The sequence below is a fragment of the Pagrus major genome, chromosome 5 (assembly GCF_040436345.1).
Source record: "Pagrus major chromosome 5, Pma_NU_1.0".
Lineage (NCBI taxonomy): Eukaryota > Metazoa > Chordata > Actinopteri > Spariformes > Sparidae > Pagrus > Pagrus major.
Window position 1 is genome coordinate 30848817 of NC_133219.1, and position 14428 is coordinate 30863244.

Genomic DNA, 14428 nt, shown 5'->3' on the forward strand with positions numbered 1-14428 from the left:
CTTCAAAAGTATGGATTGTCCTTATTGATGAGGTTCATAGACACTGGGAAGGGTGCATCTCATTTGTGTTTGTGAGAACTATGGTCATGACTTGGAAGTAGATGCAGGGTTAATAAATAATTGATAGTGCCTTGTGTTTTCTTTTATTTGTGTTGCACTTCACTATGAGTGTTGCAGACGTGTAAAACATTTTTAATGTGCTGGTTTTTCAAGCTGAGATGTTTTAGGCTGAATGAGGATAAATCCTGAATAATTCGAAAGTAAAACCTGGACGGATTTTGGAAATAGCTGAATGTTAACGTCAATTAACCTGAGACGGCATTAGAGAGGAAAGAAACCACAATGATGTTAGGAACTGAACACAGCCTCAGGGTAACGTTGTGGCCTAGTGTTCAGACTGACATGTATAACACATAACGAGGGGTTCAAATGAGACCGAATCCATTGTAACCCCTCCACAACTTCACCTTCACCCACACCCCTACTTTTTTTTTCTTCTGTTCAGTTAAAAAAAGAACTTCAGGGTGTTATAGTAACTCTCTCGCACTTTCTTCACACCCCTCCTTTCCCACTTCACTCTTTGTCTTGTCTTAGTGTTTAAATAGTTCTTGTGGAGGAAGAGGAAGAACAAGTTATGTGTCTGTCTGTGGGTGGTTTTTGTACTCTCTGGAAGAACAACAGCACTTTGTAAACTATCTCAGTGGCTTCAACTTTTACATGAAGTCATTTGAGGACTAGAAATCGTCCCGTAACAAAACATTCCACTATCAAAAATTATTAGGTGATTAATTTACAGATGGTAATATTTCTTGTTTTCTTGTCCTCAACATGCATAGCTTATCTTGAAAATGGCACTCTTATTGCACACTTCTTGTACTGTTGCTTTAAATGTATTTGCTTTTGTATAATTTGCACTGGTGGGTTGTATAAAGGTGGAAGAGAATAAACAAAAACTCGACTATTTTATTTTTTGAGGAAGTCAGACTTTAAATGCGACAGTGAATACAGACTTGACAATTAGACACGACCTGTGTGATAGTAGGTTGTAGTGTCTTGTTGTGGAAAACAACCAACACAGCATCTGGAACCCAACAAAAAGGCTAACCTGCTTCTTCCTTCACACGCTTAATTTGAATAATTCTACAATGTGCAAACATGATGAAGCAAAGGAGGAGGAGGTTTTATTGAATTTCATATGGTGAATGGCTGTTATGGCAACAGTGGTGCATGCACATGAAACGGCTCTTAGCTCCTTCAAATTTTGCTAGATTTTTGTTTTTTAACTCTTATTTTTTGTGCCGTTATTGCTCAAACAAGCATTACCTATGACGGAAATATATTCATCGCATTGGAGCAGAAAGAGCTGGTTTTGCATGAAGAGCAGCGGACATTGAGCCGATCACTGCCCACAGCAACTTTTGACCGTCCAATCTGACTGGCAACCATTGGTCTGAATGTGCAGCCTGCAGCACCTCTTTGTAAATCGCAGTACCGGTTTATGACTCCATGATTGCCCAATCTGACACATCTTAAAAACATATAGTGCAATCTGATCTTGCCCTCTCTCTCTTCCTGTAACTTTTGACCTCTGACCTCTCTTTTTTCTCCGTCTGATTCGTTATCAGGATGGGGGCTTCGGACAACATCTACAAAGGGCGCAGTACGTTCATGGAGGAGCTGACCGAAGCCTCGGAGATCATCTCTTGTGCCACCGAACGCTCATTGGTCATCCTTGATGAACTGGGACGGGGCACGAGCACCCATGACGGGATTGCCATCGCTTATGCCACCCTGGAGTACTTCATCAGAGATGTAAGTGTTTGTTTGTGAATGGAAACTCTGTTTTGATGGCTAAATACTTAGAGGGAAGGCACTGATGTGACTTTTGGGTTTGTGTGGTTGCTGAAGTCTACGCTATCTTCAACCACACACATATTCATCTTGTCACTAAATCCGCCTTAATTGTTGGATCTCAAAGCCAGCCCACTTCACCATCAAGTTTATGGCCTTCTTAAAGAGCTGTGTGTGTGCGTGCAAGTGTTTGACTGCATGTGCTTGTGGGCTATGCAGTGGTTTGTTTTGCAGAGAGAAACGAGGCTCAAGAGAGGCCGCAGCAGCAGAGCAGCTCCTGAACACACCAGCTTTGATCTATGATGTTAATATGCTGTTAGAGAGCAAGCTGCAAAGGAAAAGGAAAGAAAAAAATGGACCCCCAGATACCTAACTGTCAAGGGATGCATGTTATACTGCAGCAGGCCTCATTTAGTCCTCATTAAACACTAACAATATCAAGGCTGTTGACACATAGTTCAATGTCCACCTTTGCAGTCAAGGGATCATGTGTTTCTTAATGTTGTGTTTCCTGCTTATTCTTGTCAGCTTTCGTTAAAATTATGTGTACGAAAGGCAGGAAGGTCCAATTTTAGCCAGCAATCAGGGCCAATTGGAGGAGAGGAACTGGTGCAGAGGCCCCGAAGAAGAGACAGAGGTGGTGATATGTGTGGTTTTTCAGCTCTGAGCAATCATTATTCCTGCGAGACAGACGTGTGTGTGTGTGTGTGTGTTCTGCTAGGATAACATGAACTTGCACTGTCAGGAGCCCTTTGGGTGTTGCACAATGTTGCGTATCTCCATTTTTGACAGAACAGATGAGTGGTACCCTGAGAGGACGGGTTATCAATACCGACACTGATGGCAAGTTATTCGTTGTTTCCTTATGGAGAGTGTACAGTACTCGTATGTGCCAATTATTGTTAAACGATCAGATCGATACTGTCAGAAAGCTCATTGTTACAGTTTGACATGTGCATCATGGTGTGCAGGTTGTGGCATCAATTAGGACAAACGGCTGTTCACTTACTCAGCTGTTTTCCCTCAGCATATTTTCCACTGTATAATATCAACCATGTTTGTTCTCGTTAGATGATTACTAATTAGCCTGTTAAATGAGACCTCTGTGATAAGATTTCATGTCAGATACATACAAATAGTGTGATTACAAGTTTATGTATTTCTGTTTTTATATCGCCAAAATGCTTAATCAATTTAGCTGACTTGTCTGTTTCAGATATCTTTTTATGACCTGAAGCTCATTTAAAGTGACATCTACATTCACATTGTATTATATGTGAAGTTGAATAATTAACTTTACTATCAAAGATTACATTAACAGTAAATATAAGATGACAACAAATAATCTACACTGGAAATTAAATCCTGTTATAACAACAATTATATTTAAGCAGCACCACTCAACATTGTTTGTATTAACAATGGAAAAGGTATGGCTCGTAGTAATGAGCCTGAGTTTGACACTGAGGTCCCCCTTAGCTATGAAGCCATTTAGTCCGATTTGGATCCTAGTTTTGTTTTTTTGGCCTCCAAGCTGCTCTTATCACTTATTTCTAGCATCAACAGACATCTGTTTGCAGCAAAAAGCTTTGATACACCGAGTATGCACTGCCAAGCACTAAACAGCACACAGACAAAGTTAACAACTTACTGGTGAATAGAAAGAAGCCTTTAAAGCGTCAGTGAAAGAGCCAGATATTGTTCGTGAAGACAGAGCAGTAAAAGGAGACTAAAAATTGGACAACACGACCCAAAATGAATCATAACTAATCCTTACTAAGTGTGTCTGATTTGAGGTAGTGTGTCCCCTCAGAGTTGCCATAAGGCAGGAGTTAGCTCTACACTGTAGTCTAAGTTGTTTCCCTCTGATGTGGTGCCTTTTTAAATCACGATGTTACGATGGTAGAGGACTCAGAAGTCGATGACTATTAGTCACTGGCAATGGACATTGTCATTGTGTATCAGCCAAAACCCTAATTGGCACGTGATACAGATATTGGATTAATGGATCAATACAATGGAGTTTATTCAGCTTGTTCTCCAAATTGCTGAACAAAATCAGTTAATGCAGCTTTAGAAATATCAGCCAGCCAATTTAATGGTCAACTTGTGGTTTGGATTGTGGACTGCAAGACGAAAAAAAAAAAAAAGCAAAAAAAACACTGGAGTGGTACAGGTCTTGTGTTCTTATCCGTTGTATGTTTTTCATGGGGGAATTAGTGCCCTCCAGGCTGGAGCTTCTCTGGGAAGAAAGGATTTGTCAACTCAGACGGTCCACGCTGACCTCAGGGAGCGCGTACTTAATCTCGCACTTGACGAACATTGTTTTGACGATGAGCACACCACCAGCTGTTTAGCTGACAGTCCATGAACAACACAAACCACTGATTCTGAATTTAGATGACAAGGATGAGCCCCAGGGTGCAGCTCCCACTTGAGTCCACTGTGACTGATACCACTAGAGGTTTGTGGAGTTTTACCATTACAGCATGCTAACTGTACTGCTGCCTTCTGGGTAATCAACTATATCCAATCCATGAGAGCTGGTATTTCGGTATTTGTTTATTTTCTGCTCTCCAAGACCTTAGTGAAAGGCTCCAAATTGCCCTGAGTTACCGCTGTTAAAATATAGATGGATAAACATTTATCTTTGAGAAACCCCTTCCAGTTTTCATGTTTTACCAGTTCCACATCAATCTTTGGACAGAATCTTGGGGTTATGTAATCCTGCTGGAAAACGTCGAATGAAAATGTGTAAGTAGCAGCTAATGCAGCAGGGAGCTGCTGCTGGCAGGAGGAGGGAGCTCTCTAACTACCTGTTGTATAACAGCATTGATTAGTTTGAAAAGATTTGCTATTAAAGGAAAGACAAACAAAAGAGCACAAAAGAAGTTATGCTTTACAGCGAGAGGCCTCCTCAGTGCAGGCAGACCAACAGAGTCTTTTATGCTCACTCCTCTTCCTCCTACTCGTCCTCCTCCTCTGCCCAGTCTTCCTCCTCCTCCTCCTCCTAACCAGGCTTCACTGTTCACATCAAAAGTCAGTCGACTCCTCCTTTGACTCTGTTGTTATAGTAACACACCTCTCCCTGTCCCCGGTACTCACCTGAGAGGTAGTTAAGAATGTAGATGGGTTTCATAACATCACTCGATAAGAGAGACGGCCTTGACGCGGAAAGAGAGAAAGAAAAGCAGAGGAGAGGATCACTAAAATGAAGAGTTGCTGGGTTTTATGGTGAAATCACGATTAGCACTTTGTTGGTTCAGGACAAGTTTGCCTAAATGTAATTCCCTTTTAGCTGTGATGTGAGCTGCACCTCATAACATCCTGTTCTGGGGCCGTTACTCACTCTCAGACTCACTTGGAAACACACGCTGACAGCAGGTCCTGCCATTAGCTTCACACTAAGCTCAGCACTACACATCGCTGTCCACTAGTACCATGACTCAGACTTGCATGTGACTGCACTGGCATTTTAATACTGCATTGTAATAGCAGGCCGAGCTTTACACATGGACTCACAGGAGAAGAAGAACTCACTAAAGCTGACTTCTTGGCTGCACACTAATGGGTAGATTTTCAGGAGAACGTATCGCTCCATGTGGGCGTAAATGGTCTGATGTGCTCGCGCTGATGCACAAAGCTCCTACGAAGACCCACATGTGCTCCACTGCACCCTGCACTGCTCTGTGCCAGCACTGCACTCCTATACAGCACAGGGACACGATGCTAGTCTGTTTTTCCTCTCAGCTCATATTGTTTAGAGCAGTTGTTCCGAACATGTGGTGCCCAGAAAGGGGTCTTAAGGATCAGAAAGGTTGCAAGTTAATGGAAGGAACAGGAAAGAAAAACAGTCAAAGAAATATTGGTGTTTTACCTTTTAACATTTACAGTTAATACGTGTTAAGTGGTCCCAGGTAAAAAAAATAAGATTGGAAAACATTTTCGTTAATATCTCAGGGAATAATGCATGCATCTTAATGAAAAAAAATCCAGCGGATCCAAATACAAATCCGGATCTAGCGGATTTAAATATGTTTCATGTGATATTGCCTTAGGCTTGATTGAATTAAAGGGGACTGTTAGGCCTTGGCCAAGGTATGCGCTCTACTGAGTGCCATTTTAGTTTTAACGATTATTAGATTATTAGAATTGTTGAGTTTGATTAATTTTCTGATGATCAGCTAATCATTTTATGTTGTGTTTGGACTCCCAAGTTCGTTCTGATCTACTTAAAACATATTACTTTTAGCACTGGCATAGACAGGGGCACGGCATGGTTGCTTTCTTTTCAAAACGTACTAAAAAGAAATTCACATTTTGTCAGACTGCCTGTTGTGCGGCATGTGTTGAAAAAGTTAAGTTCACTGAAGCAGACGGTTAAAATCTGATCTTTGCAGGATTTATATGCCAGCAGCCAACTAGTTTAAGAGCATCCTGTTCCCACTTGATTTGCCATATGTATCCAAATACCATTTCAGATATGACAAGTATTGCATTTCTCCAAACTGCACTGATCAAGACCTTATAAAGGCAAATATTGACAGACCAACAACAGCTGATGTTGCAACAAAGGGAATGAAACAAATCAATTATATATATTAAATGTGAATTCAAGCACATCTCCTACTGCTCCTTTGCCAAGTGCCCTAAAACACTGGTCCGTGTCAGCACAGAGGCACCGACGTACCAAGTATTTCCATTTAAACGAAAGACAAACATGACCTGGAGGAAAGGTCATCACACATCCACCTGTCACTGACCTGGCTGGAATAATTTAAGCCAATAAGAAAACAAGATTGACTCGCAGCCAAAGTCAGAGGTCGGTGACACACATGCATCGTGCATTTACACCAAATACTCACCAGCTGTCTCTCTCTATTTCAAACAAACACACACACACACACACACACACACACACACACACACACACACACACACACACACACACACACACACACACACACACACACACACCTCAGCCAGAGTCTTGTTAGTTGTGAGGTGAGAAAACAAAGGGTGTTGAGTCAGAATTGGATTTGTGTCTTATTGGATAGATGAGAGTAACAAGACAGAAAGACAGCTCCAGCCTTTTCCACAGTATCAGATTACAGAGTGGAAGCACACTTGGATACGGGCACCCACTTGTGATATGTTGACAACATATCAGCCAAGAAGAGTGATGATGCTCTTCAGGTGTGCTGAGCAACAGACACCAATGTGGAGCTCAACACCTATCAGAGGCATATAACAGGAGAAGAAGAGGTTGACAAGGGGACAGGAGGCAGAGAAAGTGTTATCTATGGCATGCTGGTGTGGTTTTATTGGAACCGTCATATCAAGTGAGCTGAACAGCCTGTCCCATCTGGACCCGGCCTCCTTAATGCCTGACCGCTCCAAGCATTCCTCCGTTTGTTTGTAAACATACAGCAGATTGAAGCTTACGTTAAGGGTGGATATTTATGAATGTTACTTGGAGAGGTTGAGAAATGTTCCCTGCATCTCCTCTCTTTTTTTAAAAAAAAGCCTTTAGCATATACATTTTTGGAGGATTAGGAAGTTAAGGATGATACACACAAGCCTGGATCATACTTGAGTTAGGGATACTCTTAGCTTCCTCCGTCTCTTCACCTCTATTTTGATGCCCGTAGAGGCTGGTGAGCCCGGTTCTGCCACCCGCTCGCCCAGCTCTGGTTCTGATGCCCATTCCAGCCCTGCACCTGAAAACCTTACAAAACAAATACAGTCCCTGGCCGTGCTCCAGGCAAAGTCTGCTAGCAGAGCTAACTTATAGCTATGGTATGCAGTAGTTACACTTTATAATGACTTCAACGATTATCAAAACTGCCTGTGCTTCATTTCCTGGTTATCGACTAATCGAGTAATTGACTAATTGTTTCAGCACTAATTTCATCGTCCAGCTCTCCAGAGGCTGGTTGTCAGTGCACCCTCGGGTGGTCTGATAATGATCTGCCATTAGCACCTAATCAGACCATTATCCAGGCTGCAGCCTCCATCTGCAACGCACCGTTTTACCTTTCAGTGTAGGTGGACAGGAGGGATTGAGGTAGCTTGTCTGTGTGTGTGTGTGTGTGAGCGCGTCGTACATGTGTTTCAGCAGGTGCAGGTCTGTGTGTCTTTGTTTGAAGCGTGTGGGCGTCACCCTGCACGTCTCTTTCAGAGGGAAGTATTACTAGTGACGTGTGACCTTTCTTAGACCGAGCGGTAAGCGGGGCGATCCTGGAGCCGGCCGAGTCCTGCAGCCGCCTGTCTGCAGCGATGATGTAAGACTCGGGCCTGCTTCATCATGAGAGCTCATACATGAAATTAAATGATTTTTGTCATCATGTGACTTAATGATTATTAACGATACGTTTTTGGGATATAAAATTCAGCAGGAGTTATTGTGTTTCACAAGTGTGTCACATTATCAAGACTGTTTTCTAGTATGTGGAGGATATTTTCACAGTATTTGTGTTCATGCCCCCCCCTCACATTTACATACGAGTAGCAGGAAATGGAAATGCATTTGTTTTAGTGAAGAGCTCTCAGCAGCTGTCCTGAGAGTGCAGCGCTGAGAGGTAGAATGTTTGTGCATGCATTTCAGAGAGAGGCTGAGTGAGTGAGTGCATGCGCCACCCACTTTTTTGTGATTTTCATGTCTTAACCTTAATGCCAGAGTTCAATCATGTAGCCTTTGGGTGGCTCCCGGGCCTGACAGAGATTAAAGTATAGCGGGGATGAGGTGAAGCGCCTTCACTTTGCTCAATCCCTTCGCAGAGCCGGAAAAGCCGCGTGTGGTGTTTATGGTGAAATTCAGAAAAATGGAGTGACGGAGTGACAGACTACACAAATGTTTGAGGAAAAAGGAAAAACAAAACCTGTGAATGGACTGTTGGGAGCATAAAATGAATAAAATAATAAAATGTATACATATATATGGCTGGTAATATTCACAAAGTGCGTCTCTGTGGATTATCTCTGCACACTGCAGGGTACAGAGGCAATTAAGTAACACTGGGACAAAGTACAGTAGATGCTCTGCTCTTTGTTCCTCAACTTTTGCTTAGTTGTGGTAACAGATGGTGTTGCATAATGCATTTGTTATAATACCTTCCATTTGTTATATGTATCACTTTATCTCTCATCTTTGTCTTTCTGTCCTTTTTTTCTCTTTTGCTTACAAAAAGTAAAAAACAAAACCAAAACAAACTTTGATTAATATTCAAATAGGCCAAAGGACAAAGAAAAACCTTTAGTACAATAGAATCAAGAGCCAAATATTTATCAGGCATATTAACCATATAGTTGTCCTCAAGACGAAGATACATTTTACATTATGTATAAGGGCTTACAATATTACATCTGAAGGGATGTTTAAGTGTGTGTGTCCGCTGCTTTGTGGATTTTTAATGGTTTGTCTACCACTGAAATGTCTCAATATCTGTTGGAAGGATTCCCATGAAAGTTTGTACAGACATTCATGGTCTCCTGAAGGGGTATCCTATTGACTTTGACTTTTCCTTCACTGCCTCCAGCAGGTCAAAATTTCCACTTACTCACTGAAATATCTCAACATCCACCGCGGTTGTTGCCAACCTTAATACAAATCCACATCTGCTTGTGATCCCTCATCACCGGCTGCATGCCCATCAAGACATGTAATCATCATCCAGTGCAGCAGAATTTTGTTTTTCATTATCTCCTGACTTCTATCTGGTGACCACTAAGATTAATCTCATGACCGCTTGTGGGGATCTTTGAAACCACTTATCCAACAGAGAGCAGCAGGGATGATGTATTTACCTGGAAGTTAGGGTCACCCGGGTCCCCTCGAAAAAAAGCCTGTGGGATTTTTCACTTGGTTACAGATTATTTCTGAAAATAAGATCTATGGCAAACAGATGAATGCCACCAATTTTTTAACTTAAAAAATATCACCAGAGGTAAAAAGGGAGGTAAACGAACAACATTGCAGTCGCATGACTTCAATGTCACCACTACTAAGCATCTTCCTACACTATAGTATACACTTAACTAAAAATATTGATTAATCTACAAGTTGTAAAGTAAGAGTTAGATTAGATTTCAACTAAAGTCTGCCTGTAAAGACGGACTAGTGAGTAGATGAGTCTCCGTGTTCGGTGTAACGACTTTTAATTAAGACCAGCAAGCGGAGAACAAAATGTGAAAATCAGTCATTATTCTATCAACACGACCTCTCACACACCTGGTAATCAGATGTGGTTTGCATCGTGATGTGTTTACAGATGATGACAAAATAGAACTGCAATGTCTTCGCATTTCCTTTATACAAGTTTCTGTCTCCATTCTGTGCACACTGCGATCAGCTCTCGTTTTTCACAGGCAGCATGCAAAGCTGGTGAGTAGGTGGGAAGGTGGTAGTTATATTGTCAGTAGACCCAAATATGGCAGGTGGAGGGTCTCCACAAGTGACATTACTGCACAACCTGTACTGAGTTTTCTTACTTTTACCGACCAGACAAACGTCTTCCAGGACTCTCACAAACAACAGACGTGACGAGCTTCTCTTGCAGGCTGCCTACAGCTATTCACTCTCCTACCTCACTGCTGGACATTTTCTTACTTACTTTGGTATTGGTCAAGTGGATTGCCTCAGTTGTCGTGAACAAACCAACATAGAAAGTCCACTAAAAGTGTATGATTTTGCAACTGAGACACTCAGATTGCTATTCTGACTATCTGACAACATTATAGAAAGGATTCCTGCAGAGATGGTGCATTTTGTAAAGAGTAAAATCCTTTTTGTGTAACCAGAAACAGATGCTACATCGCTCTCACCATATACACCAGACTCCATTTACAGAAACAGTGATTTTGTCATTGTGAAAACACACAAAAACTCAACAGAAACAAAATAAAACTTACTGAAACCATCTTGGTTCATCTTACTGTACTGTTCTACATACTCACCAACTCTGGTTTGGTCAAAATAATCTCTTAATTCCCAGTGTTGGATGTGAAAGAAAGAATTTTCTTGCTCTACGCTGTTTTTTTTTTTTTTGCCTATTGGTCATTACACAACAAAATATGTAAACATGGAGCTCAGGTCTAAAAATACCAGAATCCCCCTGTAAGATTTTGACGCCTGGTGTAAAAGGCTGGAGAGCTGCCACAGACAGTTTGCTGTTTTTCTGGATGTTCACACTTCATTCTCTCCATCCTTTCCTCAGGTGAAAGCCCTCACACTGTTTGTGACCCATTACCCTCCTCTGTGTGAGTTGGAGCGGGTGTATCCTGAACATGTGTCAAACTACCACATGGCTTTCCTACTCAATGAACCTGACGTCGCTGATGACACTGACGGTACGTTTGCGTGCCTTTCTGTGCTTTCAGTGTTTTCTGGTTGGTTTGACTCATGGCAATTTTGTTAACAATCATAATCACTTGAACATGTATAACATGTTGACAGATGGAGATGTTCAGCCAGAGTTCATCACTTTCCTCTACCAGTTAACTGAAGGAGCTGCAGGGCGGAGCTACGGCCTGAATGTTGCCCGATTGGCTGACATCCCAGACTCCATACTACATACAGCTGCACGCAAAGCCAGAGAGCTGGAGAGCCTGGTCAATGCCAGGAGGTACAGCGAACACACAGTTACACCCTGACAATTTACTAAAGGAAACACATTAAGATCAGTTTTTTAGTGTGGAAACATTTATATACTGAATTTTGTGGTTCTAGAGGAGTTTTTAAAGTTTTAAAGCAAAAATAGGATGGTGAATGATGTCATCAGGGTTATCTTGGTTCAAATATGTGTGCCTTCACCTGGCAGGGATGGTCTAAGTGGGCGTTTTCAGACTGAAAACAGCTCTGATCTTTTCTTTCTGGATCTAAAATCATACACTGGTCCAGTGTTATGCCAGCATTGTCTGGTTTAGTTTAAAAAGCAAAGCTGGCAAGTCTTCGTTGTGGCGGTACTGTGCAATCTGTGTTAATAGGGGGATAGTGAAATCCAGGAAGTGCAGTTTGAATTATTGATTTGTCAATTTAAAGGCTCATCGGATGCCAAAACACTACTCAAGCATTTGTAACAGTCTGACACATGATTTTACAACTGTTGTAAGGGAGTTCTCACTAAGGCAACGATCTTATCTATAGGAGTACAATTACAGCGTTAACGTTACGAGGTAATCTCTTTAATAAATCAAAGATAACTTTGTGTGAAGTTTTGGCAAAGGGTTGAGCATGGTTCAACTTCCCTCTGCTTTGTAAGCCCTGTGGCATCTACAGACTGGCCTCATTCAAGTGACTTTGAGGTTTCAGAGCAAAGCCTAACTCATAAACACTATCAAGTTGCATCACGGGTAATGTAGGAGCAAGTGTTTTTGGAGCCCGATCCATATTAAGGACTACAAGTGAGAATATCTTGCTCTCTGCTACTTTGATTTTTACCTTTTCATCAGTCTCTTCACAAGCACTGTTAATTTTTCAGAAGTTAAATCCTAAATACCGCTGGAATATCCCTTTAAACCCTCTCATAGATCTTAAAATATGCTGTTTCTGTGCGTTTGGAGAATTACTTAGATACTGTTAAGGTACAAACAAAGTCAAGAGTCGTATTTTATGAAGAAATAAAACTCAAAGCAGCTCCACTGACGCTAAATCAAATGATTTAATTTGTCTGAAACAGAAAATGTACCAACATTCCTGGAAAAACATGGGCACAGGTTAATGGTGCAGCTCAGACTTTGATGACATCAAGGAGTTTTACAGAGCAGGTTACAAGCAGGTTTATAACAGGAAGGTTTCCGCTGTAAACAATTTGTCGTGTTTGATGCTGAGACACGTAAAAACTAGTTTTAGCTGAGTTCATTTTTCTTCAAAAGAAATGTTTTGTTTCAACTTCATTTTAGATGTCTTTTAGGAACTTCATGATGTCTCAAATGGATGTAGCTACTGCTAGCTTTGAGTTTCAGTTCAGCATCAAACAGCAAAAAAGGCAAAAACAAATCAGAAGTGTATCATGTTGTGGTGTAGGATACATTTTTATAAATCCTTTAATTAGAGTTTTGAAAATTAACGTTCCTAATCGGATTACTAACTAAAATATGTAATTAAGATATTCTGTATGTGCTGGAATTGTCATTGTTTTCATGACATGTTTCCTCCCATGGGGTCAAAATCTTACTTTCCCTTGGCTAATTTACTTTCTTATGAGTATAAAGAGGAATGCATCACTACACACTAACAGGGAAGGTAAAGAAAATATGTGTTTTAATGCTGATTTTTGCTAATAGGATGACCCACACACTGTGAGGCAGAGATGTTCCACTTCCGATTGAGTTAGTAAGCAGAAATTCGGCAAAACCTTCGTCTTTTGCTGTCAAAGTGTCAACATGTTGCACTTTCTCCAAATACAGTCTTCTATCTCTGTCAATTTGTACACGGCGTCTCCTCGCTCTGTAACAGACAGCCTGCTGGGAGATGAGTGCTGCTTAGCCTCTTCCTGAGTAATCCTCACCATATGAAATATCCGTCAGCGCACACACACACATACACACACACACACAAACGCACTCACAGAGCCATACCTCTCTATCAATGTAATCCCCCTTATATGAAATGTTTGTCCTTTGTTGGAGCGAAGCCACGCTGAGCACACAATAATCGTACACAGAGGAGTTGAGCTGCTGGTCGGAGATTAAGAACAGGGATTTTATTGTACTCGCACACACAGTTGTGTGTGAGGGTACAATGTATTTAGGCTCAGCACATGTGGGGCTATGTGAGGACGTACAATAGTTTTGTATGTTGATATTTTGTCCCAGCAACATTTGCATGTCTTTGTTTTGGTCTCTCCAGGAAGAATAAGAAGCTTCTCTCAGATCTTTGGAGGGTCTCGGACAGATCGACCCTCATGGAGTGGCTGCAGTCAAACTCATGACCGTCAGAACACACACAAGAAGAAGAGAGAACTGAGCGAACAGAGAACGAGCACTCTCAAAGAAGAAGAAAAAAACTCCACAATGATTACAGTAGAATGGTTGTTGTTGCTCTCCTTGCTGATGTGTGTGTGTGTTGGTGTGCGAGGAGGATTTTAACCATCTCAGGTTCTGTTATCACCGTCATCATGTACTGTATTTTAGTCGCAACATTAAATAATAACAACTGACTGCGATTTTACCCACTATCAATGTGTTTGGTGATTAAATTTAGAAACATTTCTGCTCTTTGACCCTAAAAAGAGAACTCCACTGATTTAGCATTACACTAATTTAACTTTGTCAAAGTCACAATGGACAGTTTAATAAAAAGATCATGATTGATGCACCATTACGAGAGATTCTGTCTTCTTTCCACGTTACCCACAGCTCGACCTCTGACAGTTTGATTGTCGACTCAGGTATGTTATGCAGCTAATGTAGCCTTGAGCCGATGGCCTGAGGAGCAGGCTACAGAGGTCTGGTAAGCTCACTTCTCTCTAACTCCACACCACCAGATGTTTTTCATTTTCAAAGTTGTAGTGTTCAGCCCCAATAGACTTTAACGTAAGTGACATTACTTGAGGCATTTCATCAGACTTCACTCAAC

General features: G+C 41.4%; 1 protein-coding gene across 3 annotated transcripts in view; it reads left to right on the plus strand.

Moving 5' to 3' along the window:
- Positions 1-14173, plus strand: part of msh3 (mutS homolog 3 (E. coli)) — a 37587-nt gene extending 23414 nt beyond the window's left edge. For all 3 annotated transcript variants that reach the window (XM_073465542.1, XM_073465544.1, XM_073465543.1), the window contains 4 exons: positions 1626-1812; positions 11067-11199; positions 11306-11474; positions 13700-14173. In XM_073465542.1, coding sequence (XP_073321643.1) covers positions 1626-1812; positions 11067-11199; positions 11306-11474; positions 13700-13781 — 571 coding nt within the window. In that variant the 3' untranslated portion in view covers positions 13782-14173. The remainder of the gene's footprint in view (positions 1-1625; positions 1813-11066; positions 11200-11305; positions 11475-13699) is intronic.
- Positions 14174-14428: the final 255 nt, after the last annotated feature.